This window comes from Puma concolor, chromosome A3 (assembly GCF_028749965.1).
Source record: "Puma concolor isolate L17-30 chromosome A3, mPumCon1.1.hap2, whole genome shotgun sequence".
NCBI classification, from domain to species: domain Eukaryota; kingdom Metazoa; phylum Chordata; class Mammalia; order Carnivora; family Felidae; genus Puma; species Puma concolor.
The window spans coordinates 117,758,314-117,773,945 of NC_141669.1; the positions used below are offsets into that span (position 1 = coordinate 117,758,314).

Genomic DNA, 15,632 nt, shown 5'->3' on the forward strand with positions numbered 1-15,632 from the left:
TTTTTGCCACCTCTACCACCTATGAGGTTAATTAAATGCCTAAGTTGGCCCAGCTCCCAGAAAGGAATGATAGAACAAACCTGACAGGACATGAATCTAGAATAGAAAATTATGAAGATACTAGATTTCAAAAGAACATTGACAGAAGTCTGCCCCAAGGAACAGTGCTGCCTAGAGTTGAAAAATAATTGAATCTTGAAAATTTCCTTTGGGTTAAGTAACTGAAGCAATTAAGGGAAGAAATTCTAAGTATCCATCAAAAGGACTGGTAGAAAATCATACCTCCAAACTTATTACTTGGATATCCAACTAAACCTATTAAAACTTGGGCCTTAACACTAACGAATCAATATAGTAGAAAGAAATAAGCAGGTGAAGAAATTGGTACTGGAAAGTAATCATTCCATTTGGGGCAACAACTCAAAGGTTCAAGGTAGATAAACTTGAAACAGAGTTCAGAATATAATGGTGATGGCTCATTCCAAGTTCAAATTCCTTTATAAAGTAACATGCAGTTAAACTGGGAAATCACTTAAATCTGTTTGAACTTACACCATTTTGTTCAGTGTTTAAATACAGAAACATTTCTCACAAAGACGCCCAGACACAAGAAAGAATTAAGACTACCCAGGTTTAAGGTGTGGGCAGATTTGTTTGGTTTTCTTGATGGAAAATCCCTAAAGTTTTGATGCATTACCCTAAGGAAGTACAGTGCTAAGATGGAGATACGGAGCAATGTAGAGACAACTTGAGGACAACAGTTTCCCCAGACTCTGCACACTATTTTCCCAAAGAAGCAAGTCTTCATTAACTACCAAAAGTCAAAGAAACTAGTATGCTATTTTGAAGTTTCTATGACTTTAAAACATTTCAAAAATGAAGATTTCTTGTGGCCTTTTTAAGAGAATTTTATTTGAGTGGTTCTTACAAAGGTTGTTGCAATATGAAAGTCATTTGTTTGATAGAAATATCAAGCTGTCTTGTCAAACACACTGAAGTAACCCAAAAATATATTTCAGAGCTCACAGAGCTTAAAAAGAGCAAAGATTATATGCAACCAGACAAAACCTATTTCTGCATTTCCTATTTCTTGCTCAGACTGCTTTGCTTACCAGACTGCCACTAAACATTTTGAGGAAATGCAGGGATCATTTTGTTTGGAATCTTAAGACACACCAGAACACATAATATTTACAAAGAAACTTTTACAGATACATTAAATTGAAAAGATACCATCTGGAAATGTAATCTTGAAATCTCCTTTTCTTGCCAATTGATCATGATGCAAGATGAGATGTTAATCATACAGCCCTTTAGCTGTCTTGAATTCCCATACACTAAAAGTGTACTCCAGAAACCTCTGCCAAACCATTAGCCAAATATCAACATTAGTGAAACGTGAAATGTAACTGCTGTGTAAAAAGTTAGGCTTCTGAAACATTAAAAACATAATTACATCCCTGTCTGCCTTTTTACATTAAGCACATTTGTTCCCCCCTAGAGCTATTCCTATAGATCCTTAATGTAATTTTCTACATGTACATTTAAAAGGCAGAACAAGAGAACAGCTTTGTATACAGTGGGATTTGCTAGTTAGGGATAATGAGCACACTGCATTCCTGTTAACATTTTTATTTTTTCAAGGTAACAGGAATTGTATACAAATGACAGTAGACCCTTGCCTCTTTATTTTTATCTAAATAAAAGATAACTCAAGATGAATTCTCAAGAAAGAAAAAAAGCTATGTACATAAGGGACTATATCTTCCTTCATCGTCTACTTGGAACCAGTAGCTGCGTTGCTGTCATAGAATCAGGGAAGAGGTTGTGATAAGTTGGAAGAGGTACATATGCTGCTGTTATCATTTTACCTGTTGAAAGAAACAGATAGGGTTTAAGCATGTTCACTTAAATTACATCCTTCATAATAATCAAGCAGAAAAAAACACATCAAACTCACCAGCAAACCACCTGCCATGCAATGCATTGACAGCAGCAATGGCTGCAGCAATTGATGGGCACTTCACATACACATTGCCCTGAAACAACAAAAAAAGTTAAGGGCACGTAGGAAATAACATCAATTTGAATAGGTTTACTCAAGTTGCCTGTAAAAATAACTAACTGCTCTTCAACCAAATAATTGTTTCATTAGCTAGTATGTACACCTAGAGTTGCATTGAAATCATTTTATCCTCCAAAAGACTTGTTCTACACTTTTTCTCTATCATTTCAAAGCAATTAAACAATGAATCAAGAGGCCAGGATTTCATGGCAAGCTTTCAACACTAACCAGCAACACAGCTATAAAATGGCCTAGTCTACTCTTCAATTATTACAAATACACCCTTCTTTTGAAGGGTATATATTTAGTATGTTAAAGTTTCTTTCAGAATTAAACAAAAACTTAAGACTGGGAATATGCCCCGAGTATATGTGAAGGCTAAGTCACAAAATACTAACAACATCTTATATTTATTAAGATCAAAATACCGGAGGCACTTAAAAGGCAGATTAAACTTCTCTTGCTCTAGGGAATAAAGAAAAAAATACCTGAGCTGAATTTTTGTCAACGTAAATATGAATAACTCCTCCATGTTTATTACATTCTTCAATCACATCATCCTTAATCTCTGTATCCCATCCAACTTCTTCTTCTCTGTAAGAAATTATTAAGCTCTATCAGACACCAACCTTGTAAAATGTTACATATGTAGGCTCACCTGTATAAAAATATTTGAAATATGAATTCTTTTATTTAAAAATCATTCATCTTTAGCAGTGTAGTACACTGGAGGAAATAAAAACCAAGATATAAAGAACTGTTTGAAACAAAGCTTATGAATTTAACTCTATCTTTTACATTATTTATTGATATATATCAATTTATACTTATACCAAATATATACCAAAAATAGAATACACTTATACCAAATGTCTATAATCATTTCACAGATAAAGCCAAAATAAAGAATTTGATGTTACCAAAAGAACACAAGAATGAAGGGCTCCTTCTATGGTAAACCATGATTATAAACAATGCAAATAGCATGATACAAATTACTATTGTATAAACCAATGCTTCATAAAATATGGTTATTAAATCAATTGAACAAGATATCTACATTTACCTTGGAGTGTATTATAAATGATTTATAAAACAAACAAGAGTTTGGACTGATAAATGGAATTCTAATCATTACCTAGGCATTAGGAAAGAGAAATTCCCTTTTTCTATTTCCCCGCCCCAAGATCAAGAGTCACATGCTCTACCAACTGAGCCACCAAGGCACCTCAGGAAAGAGAAATTTCTAATTTCCAGCCTGCACTTATCTTTAGGAAGAAAATTTTTGAAGATCCTCTTCTCCTATGTAAGATTAAAATTTCAAAACCAGTAACTGATAAGAGTAAACTAGCAATAGAAATAAACACAAATTAAATATGAACAACCAAAAAAAAGTACAAACAGACCGATAAATACAGAGAACAAAACAGTGATTGACAGAGGTGAGCAGGGTCCGGGGATGGGTAAAACAAATGAAGGGGAGTGGGAAATACAGGTTTTCAGTTATGGAATAAGTCAACAGAGACGAAAAGTACGGGATAGGAAATATAGTCAACGGTACTGTAATAGAAGTGTATGTTGACAGATCTACACCTTTGGTGAACATAAGGTACAGAGCTGAAGAACAACTATCTTATGAGCCTGTAACTAATGTAACACATTATGTATAAACTACAATTAAAAAATAAACACTGATACAAAATATCATATAAAATTACTTAGATGTAATTGGAAAACAAAACCTACATACCTTTCAATTCAATTCCAATCTTACAAACACACCCAAAGGAATTAACAATATAAAAGTTAGCATTAAAATACCCCAAAAGGATCAAAATCGTTTTATTATTTCAACTATGAAATATACTGAAACATCATAAAAGTTAACTTAGGAAAACGGAATATTGGGGAACCTTGGAGGCTCAGTTGGTTAAACATCTGACTCTTGGTTTTGGCTTAAGTCATGATCTTGCACTTTATGGTTTTGAGCCCCACGTCGGGCTCTGCGTCTACAGCAAGAAGCCTGCTTGGGATTCTCTTTCTCCTCTCTCTGCCCCTCTCCTGGGTACGCACTGTTTGGTCTCTCAAAATAAAAACTTTTTTTAAAAGCTGAATACTAAACATTTCACAGTACAGCTGACCACCGAACAACATAGGTTTGAACTGCATGGGTCCACTTATACATGAATTTTTCTGAGAAAATACAATACAGTACTATAAATGTAGTTTCTCTTTCTTAGGCTTTTCTTTTCTTTAGCTTATTGTAAGAATGCACTATATAAGACTTATACAAAACATGTGTTATCAACTTGGGGTTACTATAAGGCTTTTAGTCAACATTAGGCTGTTAGTAAACTTTTGGCAGAATCAGAAGTTACACCTGGATTTCGACTGTGCGGGCAGTTATCAGTGCCTTCTAATCCTTGCAACTGTTGAGTTGTCAATTGTATATACCATTTTCAACTTGACCAAAGTGTATTACTTACGTTTGAGGGTTAAACATGTTAGAGAGTTGAAAACACTGTGTTGCAAGAGGCTGGACAGAGGCAGCTGCAGCTAAAGCTGAAGCTAAAAACAAAAAAAAAAAAAAAACAAAAAAAAAAAAACAAAAAAAAAAAAAAAAAGAGAGAGAGAGAAATAAATTAGTTTCTTGGAAAATGCATGAGAATATCCCTAATGAATAAAACAAAACCAAGAAACGCCAACTTTGAAACTAGGATAGTCAGTCACTTCACTAATTTACTTAATAATACTATCAAACTGTGGAACAGTACCCAATTTGAGTTGCCAGAATCGGGGGCAACCTAACATTTGAAATACCCAATCTTGAGTTGAAAATTTTTTATTTTTAGAACGGAAACCTTAGGTGTAATCAAAATCCGTTCACTTAGATGAATATCCATAGAAACCAATCCAGAAAGGTAAAGGATAAAACAGATTGATTCTGTAGAACTGCTGGAGTTTATTCCCCAAGAAGCAGGGGATGATGAAAATGCAGCCTTTAAAATGCCAAATAAATCTATACCCTTTTGTATTCCTTAGGTTTCTGCCCAAAATAGTTATATATTTTCTTTCAAATAAAACATTATAAAAGGATTGTTTAAAAATAAGAGGCACAAAACAATCCAACCATTTAAAATCTAATATCCCAGAAATATAAACCCTATTACTAAATCAAATGAGGGTTTTAGTAGGCTCCATGCCCAATGTGGGGCTTAAACTCACAACCCTTAGCTCAAGGCCAGAGATCAAGAGTCGTACAACTTCACCAACTGAGCCACCCAGTCACCCCTCAAATGAGAATTTTTTAATGATTAGGTCTGTTATAGCACAATAAACACTAAAAGTAGCATATTATCTATAATATTCACTATTAAAAAAGAAAAACTACTGGACACTAATATCCAGGAAGAACATTTAAAACTCACACTGGTTTGAAGTTTCAAGTGAGCACTGTCAAAACAGGTGCCCCATTGCTTTTATGATATTCACAAACATTACCAGTAGCTGTTACAGAACTCACCGTAATCATTATATTTGACCAAATTTCATTCCAATATATAACAACAAACAAAGCTAAGGATAAAACAGCGCATTAGAAATTAGGGTAATTAAAACGAACAATCACCTGAGAAGTATGAGAAATTATTTCACTGACTAGAACTTAGGGCCATGCATGAAATGCATCATTAAAGATTATTATTTTTGATAATTACAAGTGCTCTTTGCTCCTTTATTACTTATTTTTCTTTCAAGAAACTTCATATTAAAATAAATAAGCTAAAACAGCTCACAAATGTCAAACTCTATTCAGAAAAGTTACAGATGTAACCATGCTTATGTGACAATGAAGATAGAAATGAGGCCCACTGTGTACCTGTACCATAAACAAATGGAAGTACTCTTGGAAATAAACACTAGGTCATTTATAAAACTGAAGAGTACTTTGTTTTCCATTTTCTCAAATGAAGTATATTATGAATACTGAAAAATATTTAGAAAATATATGATAGGAACATTCCAGTTCAATCTAGATGAATGCAAACACAATGAATTCAGCATAGAAATCTAATAGAAAAATTCACTAGTTCTACTTTTTAAAATCTGTACACTCCTGAAACCAATATTGCACTGTATATTAAATAGTATTTAAATTTAAAAATAGTAATAAAATCTGTTTAAAAAAAAGGGTGAGTGCAAATGTCTCACTTGCTGGAAAAGAATTAAAATATACATTTAATTCCTATCAAGGAACATGGTAGACCTTTTTCCATAAAGAATCATTCTCCAAAATAACTCGTAAATACAACCTATGAAAGATGGATTCCGATTTTGCTCAGAAGTGAAATGCTCTAACAAATAGCAGAGATTTACTTGGTAATCGAAACAAGAAAAAATACCCTACTTTAGAAATAATTTCAGCTCTTTGAAATATGCATGCAATTTAGTTCTGGATAATTGTCTCATTGCTTGGCACTATTAATACAAATCATTAACATTAGAGTCCTTGACCTTATGTTAAGTTCAGACTCCTTAAAGATTTGTGTACTGAAACAATAAATTCTGTTTTCCAACTTTTAATTATACAAAACTAGTAACAGGAACACAAAGATAAGCATATAAGGCTAAAAATAATTCTAAGCAGACTAAAGCAAAAAATACAGACATTTTCATTTTCTTTATCCATGGAATTGTAATGATTTGGATTAGCCCAACTGAAATACACATTAAACAGATGGGAATTTTATGTCTTTCTCTAAAAACTGAACCCAAAATACAAAGTGTAACAAATGATATATTAAATATAAACAAACAACTATGTCTGGCTACTACATTAACATCTATTTCAAAGACAAATAAAAAGCTCAACTCACCTTCAGTCTGTTGAGAAAGTCTTGTTTGCAAATCTATAACAAAAGAGAATTCTACAGCTCAGTGCAGGAACAATGAAGAGCCTCAACTAACAGGGTAAATGTCAGGAAAGTATTAATAAAAGAGGACTACAGTAGCAGGGTTTATCAAAATAAACTTATAGTAAAACCTGGCAGCCAAACCTCCTTCCCCATTCCTCATTGACAAGGCTTTGGGGCCTTTTTCTTTCCTCCTATGCTGGGAAACTTACTTATGCCTCTTTCTTCCTACTCCTACTACTCTACCAAATCTCCAATGAATTCCACTATACTACTCTTCATATGGGAATAATGGGAAATGGGGAAAGGGAAGCACACCAGTCAGAAAATACATGAAAACCCTGATCTTGAGAATTCAATTCCAAGTACTTGGGATATTTAGCCCAGAAGGTGACAGTTTAATTATGTCTGGTTTTCTGGCTTAGTCTGCAAACTTAATGAAGCAGGAATAAATTCTAACCAAGTTTACTATCATCTGTGAAATACAAGACAAATTTAATCATCTAGTCACTATTAAAAATAAACAGATTGGGGATTTTTACCAGTGTATTTTCTCATATAATCATTAAATTGTCCATCGGAAGGCAAGTTATTAGAAAGCTGCTAGACAGTAAATCTGATCTAAATAACAAAGAAAATGGCATTGTGTTGTAAAGCTATCTTGAAGCTTAAAAGTTTTAATACACAACATAAGAACTGTTCAGATACAGCAACCTAATTTTCATTAACATGTGATTCAATTCCAACACTTCATCTGGGTTTCTTGCTGAGTACAGAAAAACTTAAAAATGGACAAAAATGGGGGGGGGTTGGGAGGCTCAGTCGGTTAAGCATCCGACTTTTGGATTCAGCTCAGATCATGATCCTGTGGTTTCAGGAGTTCAAGCCCCCAATTAGCCTCTGAACTGGCAGCAGGGAACCTGCTTGGGATTCTCTCTCTATGCTCCTCCCCACTTGCACTCTCCCTCAAAATAGGGGGAAAATGGGCAAAAATGGGGGGGCCTAGCTGGCTCCATCAGTGGAGTGGGTGACTCTTGAACTCAGGGTTGAGTTTGTGGCCCACACTGGGTATAATGATTACTTAGAAGTAAAAATTTAAAAAGCTGGGGCGGGAGGGATAAGATAGAATCTGCAGCCCAAGTTATACTGGGATCTTAAAAATACCTGGGTCCTAGGTGCTCAAAATTGGGACCTCAAGGAGTTTAAGTATCTGGTTTATACTGAAGGAACTTGAAGGCATGACCATAGGAACAGTGTCAAACAGAACACACAATGTCTTTTATCCCCCCTAAAATGGGAAAAAATATGTAATCACAAATCCATGCTATGGGGTGCCTGGCTGCTCTGTCAGAAGACCATGTAACTCTTGATCTCTGAGACGTGAGTTCAAGGCCCACGTTGGGTATAGAGATTACTTAAGTATTTGAAAAAGAGGGGAGCCTGGGTGGCTCAGTTGGTTGAGCATCCGACTTCAGCTCAGGTAATGATCTCCCAGTTCATGAGTCTGACCCTGCACAGGCCTTTGTGCTGACAGCTCAGAGCCTGGAGGCTGCTTAGGATTCTGTCTCTGCCTCTCTCTCAAAAATAAGCAAAGGTTAAAAGATAAATACATACATACACACACATACACAAAGAAGCCCATGCTATTTTAAGTGTATGTAAATCCCTATCAAAATGTCAAAAATCACTTTTAAGATCATTTGTGATAAGTTAGTAAACAAGGCATGGGTTTCATAAAGTTAAGGATTCCCATCTTAGAAACAACTAATTGTTAAACTTTCAAATAAGATCCTGGATAGAGTGCTGACTCACCCTTGGTTTCAAAGAGCAGTCTAAAGAGCTTAGGGGAAAGGGCTTTAGACACATTAACACTCAGCAATTTATTTCATTTCAACAAGAAATGTGTAAGGTTTTAATGATGACTATCTGGAGAAAAATACCAAGTTATGTAAATATTTACCTAAAACTTCAGTGTTAATTACTAATTTGGTAGCAATAGCATTTTATATGTAGTTAAAGACAGAATCAAACTTGATAATCATCTCAATCAACAAAAAAGGGGGAGGGTAACAAATACAGCTAAGTGGCCTTTTTAACCAATCCATATGGACATTTATAGTTTTAATTGATCACAATCAGCCCACCTTAATATAAATCGCATAGTAAGTGTGCTCATAATTCCATGTATCGAGAAATAATGGCAAGGAATAGCAATGATGTCTAACTTTTGAAAATCTTCAATTAGGTTACGATATTATTTATGAAGAACATAGAATCAACATATTTGATACTGCATCCAGGTTATTACGTAAGAATGTTTAGAAATGAATCATATGCATTAAATCCCGGAAGACAACGTATAAACCTTCACTAGCCTCTAATGAAACACTTAGAATATGGTAAACAATCAAGCATTTTCTAAATTATTAAATGACCTGAACAATGAGAAACAATATAAAAATAGTTTTCAGATTAAATAGTAATTTTCAAACCATAGACTGGGTTACATTTCTGGAAGGGATGGGTTCTCCTTTAATGTCTCTGATTACACCAAGTGGCATGCTAGGCCTCTTTCATCACTCAAGAAATTTAAAGTCTAATACTTGTTTATAAAGTCTAAACAACTTAGTGATCCCCGAGGGAGTTAACCAGTGACTCAAAATACAGAAATGCGTTAATGGTTGTAATTTTTCTTCACGTAAGGACAACGTTGGTAGGGTTTTGTCAGAAATTTTATAGAGCACCTATCAGATTTCAAAATAAATAACAATCTGGCAGGAGATACACAAAAGGCAGACTTTCTAAAGGTACTTAAACTTGTGGACATCTACTAAACAGGAAAACACTGAAAAATGCCTTCTCTCTTAATACCAAGTATAATAGAAAAGCAAAAATAATCCTCTCCTTTAATTAATGATCTTTTGATTTAAACGGAAATCATGAATCAACTACATGGCCTTTTAAAGTGTATTTATATGCAGTACTGTGGTCTTACTCTTACCTCTTACTTTACAGGGGAGATCAAAGGACCAATTCATAATACAAAGTGCTATACTTTCTTAGGATATAAATTTGTTCTTTTTAGATGCCCTAAGATAGCAAGGTCTTCCAACACTTCAAAATTAAATGCTATCCTAGCCCATGGATTTGGGTTAGCATCAAGGTTTATAAAAGCAAATCTGAGGTACTTAAGCCATAAAGAAAGAAAAAGAAGGTTTTATAACCTGAACTCTTTGTCACATAACTGTAATAAAACCACTCTTCTTTTCTTGCCCCCTTCGGAAGCTATTACCCTAACTCATTATCTCAAAATTGTATGTACTTTTTAAAGGAAAGCAGTTTTCTTTGCACTCTTGATACTGAAATTATTTTACATACAGCTTGATTTAAAGGCCTCTGATAGTTTTCTAAACTCAAACATTATAAAGAAACTTTTTTGAAACAATATAAACTTGCTGGTGTTCAAGAAAAGTCACATTTTAAAAAGTGTAATTTCTAGGCAATTTCAAACTAAAAATTGGTAGGTAGGGTACAAAAAAATGCCCTAACAGCCTGTTATGATTACTGAATAATTCTCTCCATTTCCTTGAAATTTATAGGCTAAAAGTACTTGATGAATTGAATTCTCAGTAAGTCCTTTTAAATGCGAAAATTTGGCAAATTTTCGAATTAGGTGAAAAAAACAATGATTTCAAATTAGAAAAGATTCAATTCCTACCTGCCACAGCACCAAATGCCAAAGAGCCACTCATTTGTAGAGCCTGCTGTGCTGCTGGTGGGATCTGCAAACCTGTACCTGTGTAAAAGAACAGATCTTGAAGTCTTTATGTTAAGGGAAGAAAAACACAGTTTTCCAGGTGCTCACTACTACCAAAATCACTTCACTAGAAGTATTTACAAGCAGGGGTAACTGGGTGGCTCAGTGGGTAAGTGACTGGACTCAATTCACGATCTCAAGGTTCTTGAGTTCAAGCCCTACATCTGGCTCCACACTGGCAGTGTGCAACCCTGCTTAGGATTCTTGCTCTCTCCTCTCTCTGTCCCTTCCCTGCTCATGCTTTTTTTGCTCCTTCAAAAGCAAAATTTGGAAGGGGTGGGGGAAAGCCTGGGTGGCTCAGTCGGTTAAGCGTCTAAGTTTGACTCAGGTCATGATCTCACAGCTTGGGAGTTCAAGCCCTGCACTGGGCTCTGTGCTGACAGCTCAGAGCCTGGAGCCTGCCTGATTGTGTCTCCCTCTCTCTGTCTCAAAAATAAACCAACATTAAAAAATATTTTTAATTAAAAAAAAAAGCATTTACAAGAAAAACATAGTATGATAGCTGCCACTACATTTATTAAGTATGAGGATATGATAATCATATAAAAGCAAAAGGATGGGGTGCCTGGGTGGCTCAGATGGTTGAACATCTGACTTTGGTTAGGTCATATCTCACAGCTTATGGGTTTGGGCCCTGTGTTGAGCTCTGTGCTGATAGCTCAGAGCCTGGAGCCTGCTTCTGATTCTGTGTCTCTCTCTCTCTCTCTGCCCTTCCCCTATGTGTACTCTCTCAAAAAAAAAAAAAAAAAAAGCAGCAGCAAGCAAAAAAAATCATATAATGTATGCTATGGTTCTCAAAAGGCACCACCATAAAGTAGATTCCATTAGAAATTTTAAGGCAATAACTTCACCTATAGAACTATATACACCACTCAAGAATAGATAATAAGCTTGACTCCAAAATAAGAAAAATATTTTTTCACTTATCAGTCTGTGTGGGTTACCTTTTTCATTATCCCAACAATAAATCATTCACAACACTAGGAAAAACTTACCCTCTGCGAGTCTTGCCATTAATTGGAGACGACCAGTTGTTCCCAAGTCAATTCCAGTCCTTTCCAGTTCATCACTGTCCAAAAATGAGCTAGCACTGGAAGCATCAGTACGTTCAGTAACATGACCAACTTTCATTGGCCTCCCTGCTAGTTCAAATCCATTAAGTTGTTCCAAAGCCTTCTTGGCACATTCTGAATCGGAAAACTGTATAATTGAGAGGGGGATTAAAAAGTCCTGTATGTAAGTTCGCATATATACCAAAGGTAAAGAAATGCTTATTAACTCTAGTATATTTAATAATCACACAACTGAATAGGCAATAAAGTATAAATTTCTAACTTTAAGTAACATAATCTATATGATCAAACCACAAGCTCATGCAAATCAGTTTTGTTGATATGATGGTTTCAACTCCAAGAAATTACCATGTAACGGCACCTATCCTTGGAAATAAGGAATCTTAGTAACAAAACATGTGAAGTTATTTTTCAAACTTCAAATTTTAATGTGCCGAGATAAACACGGTGCTATCTTCTCTTTATAAAAAGAACTATTTAGGGGCGCCTGGGTGGCGCAGTCGGTTAAGCTTCAGCCAGGTCACGATCTCGCGGTCTGTGAGTTCGAGCCCCGCGTCAGGCTCTGGGCTGATGGCTCAGAGCCTGGAGCCTGTTTCCGATTCTGTGTCTCCCTCTCTCTCTACCCCTCCCCCATTCATGCTCTGTCTCTCTCTGTCCCAAAAATAAATAAACGTTGAAAAAAAAAAATTAAAAAAAAAAAAAAAAAAAAAAGAACTATTTAGAAAAATTAAAACATCACTCAAATGTTATTTTTAAAAAAAAAATCCTGGGTCATTTTATTGCCAATAACATCATGAAAACTCTTAATTCCCAGGATGCAAACACAAACTGATTTGCACTCCGTATTTCACTTAATGGAAGAAAAATATACTCTCATGAATTCCGTACCTTAATATTTTACCAGTATGTTGCAAAATAATTTTTTTTTCTCTTTTATCAAGATAGGAAGAAATAATGGAGAGTCACAAAACAGAAAACATTTACCAATACACAGCACCATATAAATTTACGTAATCTAGCTTTGTACCAGATCTTAGTAAATGGCATATGTATAGTTGATAATTAAAAATTTTTTGAGGAGCACCTGGGTGGGGCTCAGTTGGTTAAGCATCAGACTTCAGCTCAGGTCAAGATATCATGGCTTGAAATTTGAGCCCTGCATTGGGCTGTGTGGACAGCTCAGAGCCTGGAGCTGCCTCAGACTCTGTGTCTCCCTCTCTCTCTCTGCCCACCACCCCACAACTGGCATTTGGTCTCTGTCTCAAATATAAACATTAAAACAAATTTTTTTAATAATAATAGGCCTGCATGTTTTATCTGACATTTAGTAAGATTTCTATGAAAATTGTGCCTGGCCACTAACCGAATATTCAAGCACCAAACCTATCCCATAAAAAAAAATATTTTAGGGAACACATGATGAAATACTCAATTTAGTAGAAGTGACACATAAAATGTCTTGACCACACACAGAGGAAAATAACCACACTAATGTTATTAGAAGCAAAATAAAAAATTAGTTTAAAAAAAGTGACTTGGGGCGCCTGGGTGGCTCGGTAGGTTAAGCGTCCAACTTCGGCTCAGGTCATGATCTCACGGTCCGTGAGTTTGAGCCCCGCGTCGGGCTCTGTGCGGACAGCTCAGAGCCTAGAGCCTGTTTCAGATTCTGTGTTTCCCCCTCTCTCTGCCCCTCCCCTGTTCATGCTGTCTCAAAAATAAATAAACGTTAAAAAAAAAATTTTTTTTTAAGTGACTGAACAGCTATAATTTATAAGTAAACTTTTCTCCTTTCACTAATACATATTGAGAAAGATAAAATCCCACTTACCAAAACTTTATCACTAAAAAACATTTAAATTTTACTGAAATTTGAACACAATACAATTATAATTTGATTAGAATTCAGACCTATTTGTATTTTAAAAATTTTTTTCAGGGTGCCTGGGTGGCTCAGTCGGTTAAGCATCCAACCTCAGCTCCAGTCTTGATCTCACTCATAGTCCATGTGTTTGAGCCCTGCATCAGGCTCTGTGCCTCCCTCTCTCTCTCTGCCCCTCCCCTGTGCTCAAGCTCTGTCTCTCTTTCAAAAACAAATAAACTTTAAAAAAACTTTTTCGTTTTCTTTTTTTTGCAATAGCAGCTATGGTGCCAATTCACATTTGCTCTACAAATAGTTTCCAGAACCTCCTGAAGATATATGATGATGTAATTGAATTACATTGGGAAATACAAAAGAGAATTTACTTTTAAAGGGGCCCCTCCATTCAATTATCCCAAGTGCCACATCAAAACTCTATTCTCATCAGGGAATGGGCTATGCTGGTTAACCACAAACCCTTATAATAAAACAATTCTGATCATGGTTTTGAGGTGATGACACACAAAAAGAATTTTAAGTAAAGCAGAATTTCAAGAGACTTTCATTCAACTCACAAAAACACGTAATAAAACGTACTAAGAAATTGAACTCATAATGGAATCATGAACTTCAATGACACAGAGATTTAGCTATGGAAATTAATGACCATATACAGAATAGGAAACTGGCTAAACATCAACATTTGGTAAACATGATGTTAATCATGGTAATTGCTTACCGTAATAAAACCATATCCCTTAGATCGACCTGTTTCACTATCCATCATGAGTTGGATACTTTCAATCTAAAAATGAAAATCATGATTATTATTGAAGCAAAAAGGAGGAAACAAAAGCATTTTATTCCTTGAAACATGATTTTTTAAAAAAATCTCATCCGGGGCGCCTGGGTGGCTCAGTCGGTTAAGTGTCTGACTTCAGCTCATATCATGATCTCGCAGTGTGTGGGTTCAAGTCCCGCGTCAGGCTTTATGCTGACAGCACAGAGCCGGGAGCCCATTTAGGATTCTGTGTCTCCCTCTCTGCCCCTCCCACACTCACGCTCTGTCTCTACTTCAAAACTAAACAAATGTTAAAAAAAAATTCCTCTTTAATAAAAAAAAAACTCATCCAGGGGCGCATGGATGGCTCATTCAGTTAATCATTCGACTCTTGGTTTCAGCTCAGGTTATGACCTCGCAGTTTCATGAGTTTGAGCCCATCAGGCTCTGCACTAGTAGTGGAGAGCCTGCTTTGAGACTCACTCTCTCCTTCTCCTTCTCTGTCTCTCCCTCCCTCACTCTCTCAAATTAAATAAACTTAAAAAAAAAAAAAAAAGTCATCCCCACCCCCGAACTGAGGGGCTCCTGGGTGGCTCAGTCTGTTGAACAACTATTGATTTTGCCTTAGGCCGTCATCCCAGGTCAAGGGATTGAGCCCTGTGTCAGGCTCAAAGCTGGGTGTGAAGCCTGCTTAAGATTTTCTCTCTCTCCCTGTTCTGTTTGTGCTCTCTCAGATTTAGGAAAGAAAAAAATTTTTTTTGAAAATACATCACAACCCCTCATTTCCACCAAAATATCTTCTAAAAGCCTAGAAACGTCCCAAACAAGAAGTTATGCACTGTGGAACAGGGGGGGAAAAAATATGATCTTATTCTTTTGCCTCAAAAACAAACCACTAAAAACCAAAGTTCCTTTGTAAACCTACAATCAGGTATTAGAAATAATTAACAGTTTGCTTCCTTTCCACCATTATGCTAAAAACACCAAACATTAATTCTCAGTAACACCACACATGATAAATTGCCCAAGATGCTGGAATAACTAAACTCAACACTGAATGTAGTTGATCACTGCACAACTGTGAATACATGAAAAGGCAATGAATTGTATGAAGATACTGGGACTTAC

The 15,632-nt window shown here is 35.6% G+C and overlaps 1 protein-coding gene across 4 annotated transcripts in view; it reads right to left on the reverse strand.

Annotated features, from left to right (window-relative positions):
- Positions 1 to 893: 893 nt before the first annotated feature.
- Positions 894 to 15,632, reverse strand: part of RBM39 (RNA binding motif protein 39) — a 31,354-nt gene continuing 16,615 nt past the window's right edge. For 2 of the 4 annotated variants that reach the window (XM_086702097.1, XM_086702095.1), the window contains 8 exons: positions 14,463 to 14,528; positions 11,788 to 11,992; positions 10,694 to 10,771; positions 6,940 to 6,972; positions 4,552 to 4,633; positions 2,554 to 2,659; positions 1,961 to 2,039; positions 894 to 1,871 (listed from right to left, as the gene is read on the reverse strand). In XM_086702097.1, coding sequence (XP_086558223.1) covers positions 1,771 to 1,871; positions 1,961 to 2,039; positions 2,554 to 2,659; positions 4,552 to 4,633; positions 6,940 to 6,972; positions 10,694 to 10,771; positions 11,788 to 11,992; positions 14,463 to 14,528 — 750 coding nt within the window. In that variant the 3' untranslated portion in view covers positions 894 to 1,770. Of the gene's footprint in view, positions 1,872 to 1,960; positions 2,040 to 2,553; positions 2,660 to 4,551; positions 4,634 to 6,939; positions 6,991 to 10,693; positions 10,772 to 11,787; positions 11,993 to 14,462; positions 14,529 to 15,632 lie in introns of all 4 variants that reach the window. The other 2 variants (XM_086702096.1, XM_086702094.1) reach the window with 1 other exon arrangement.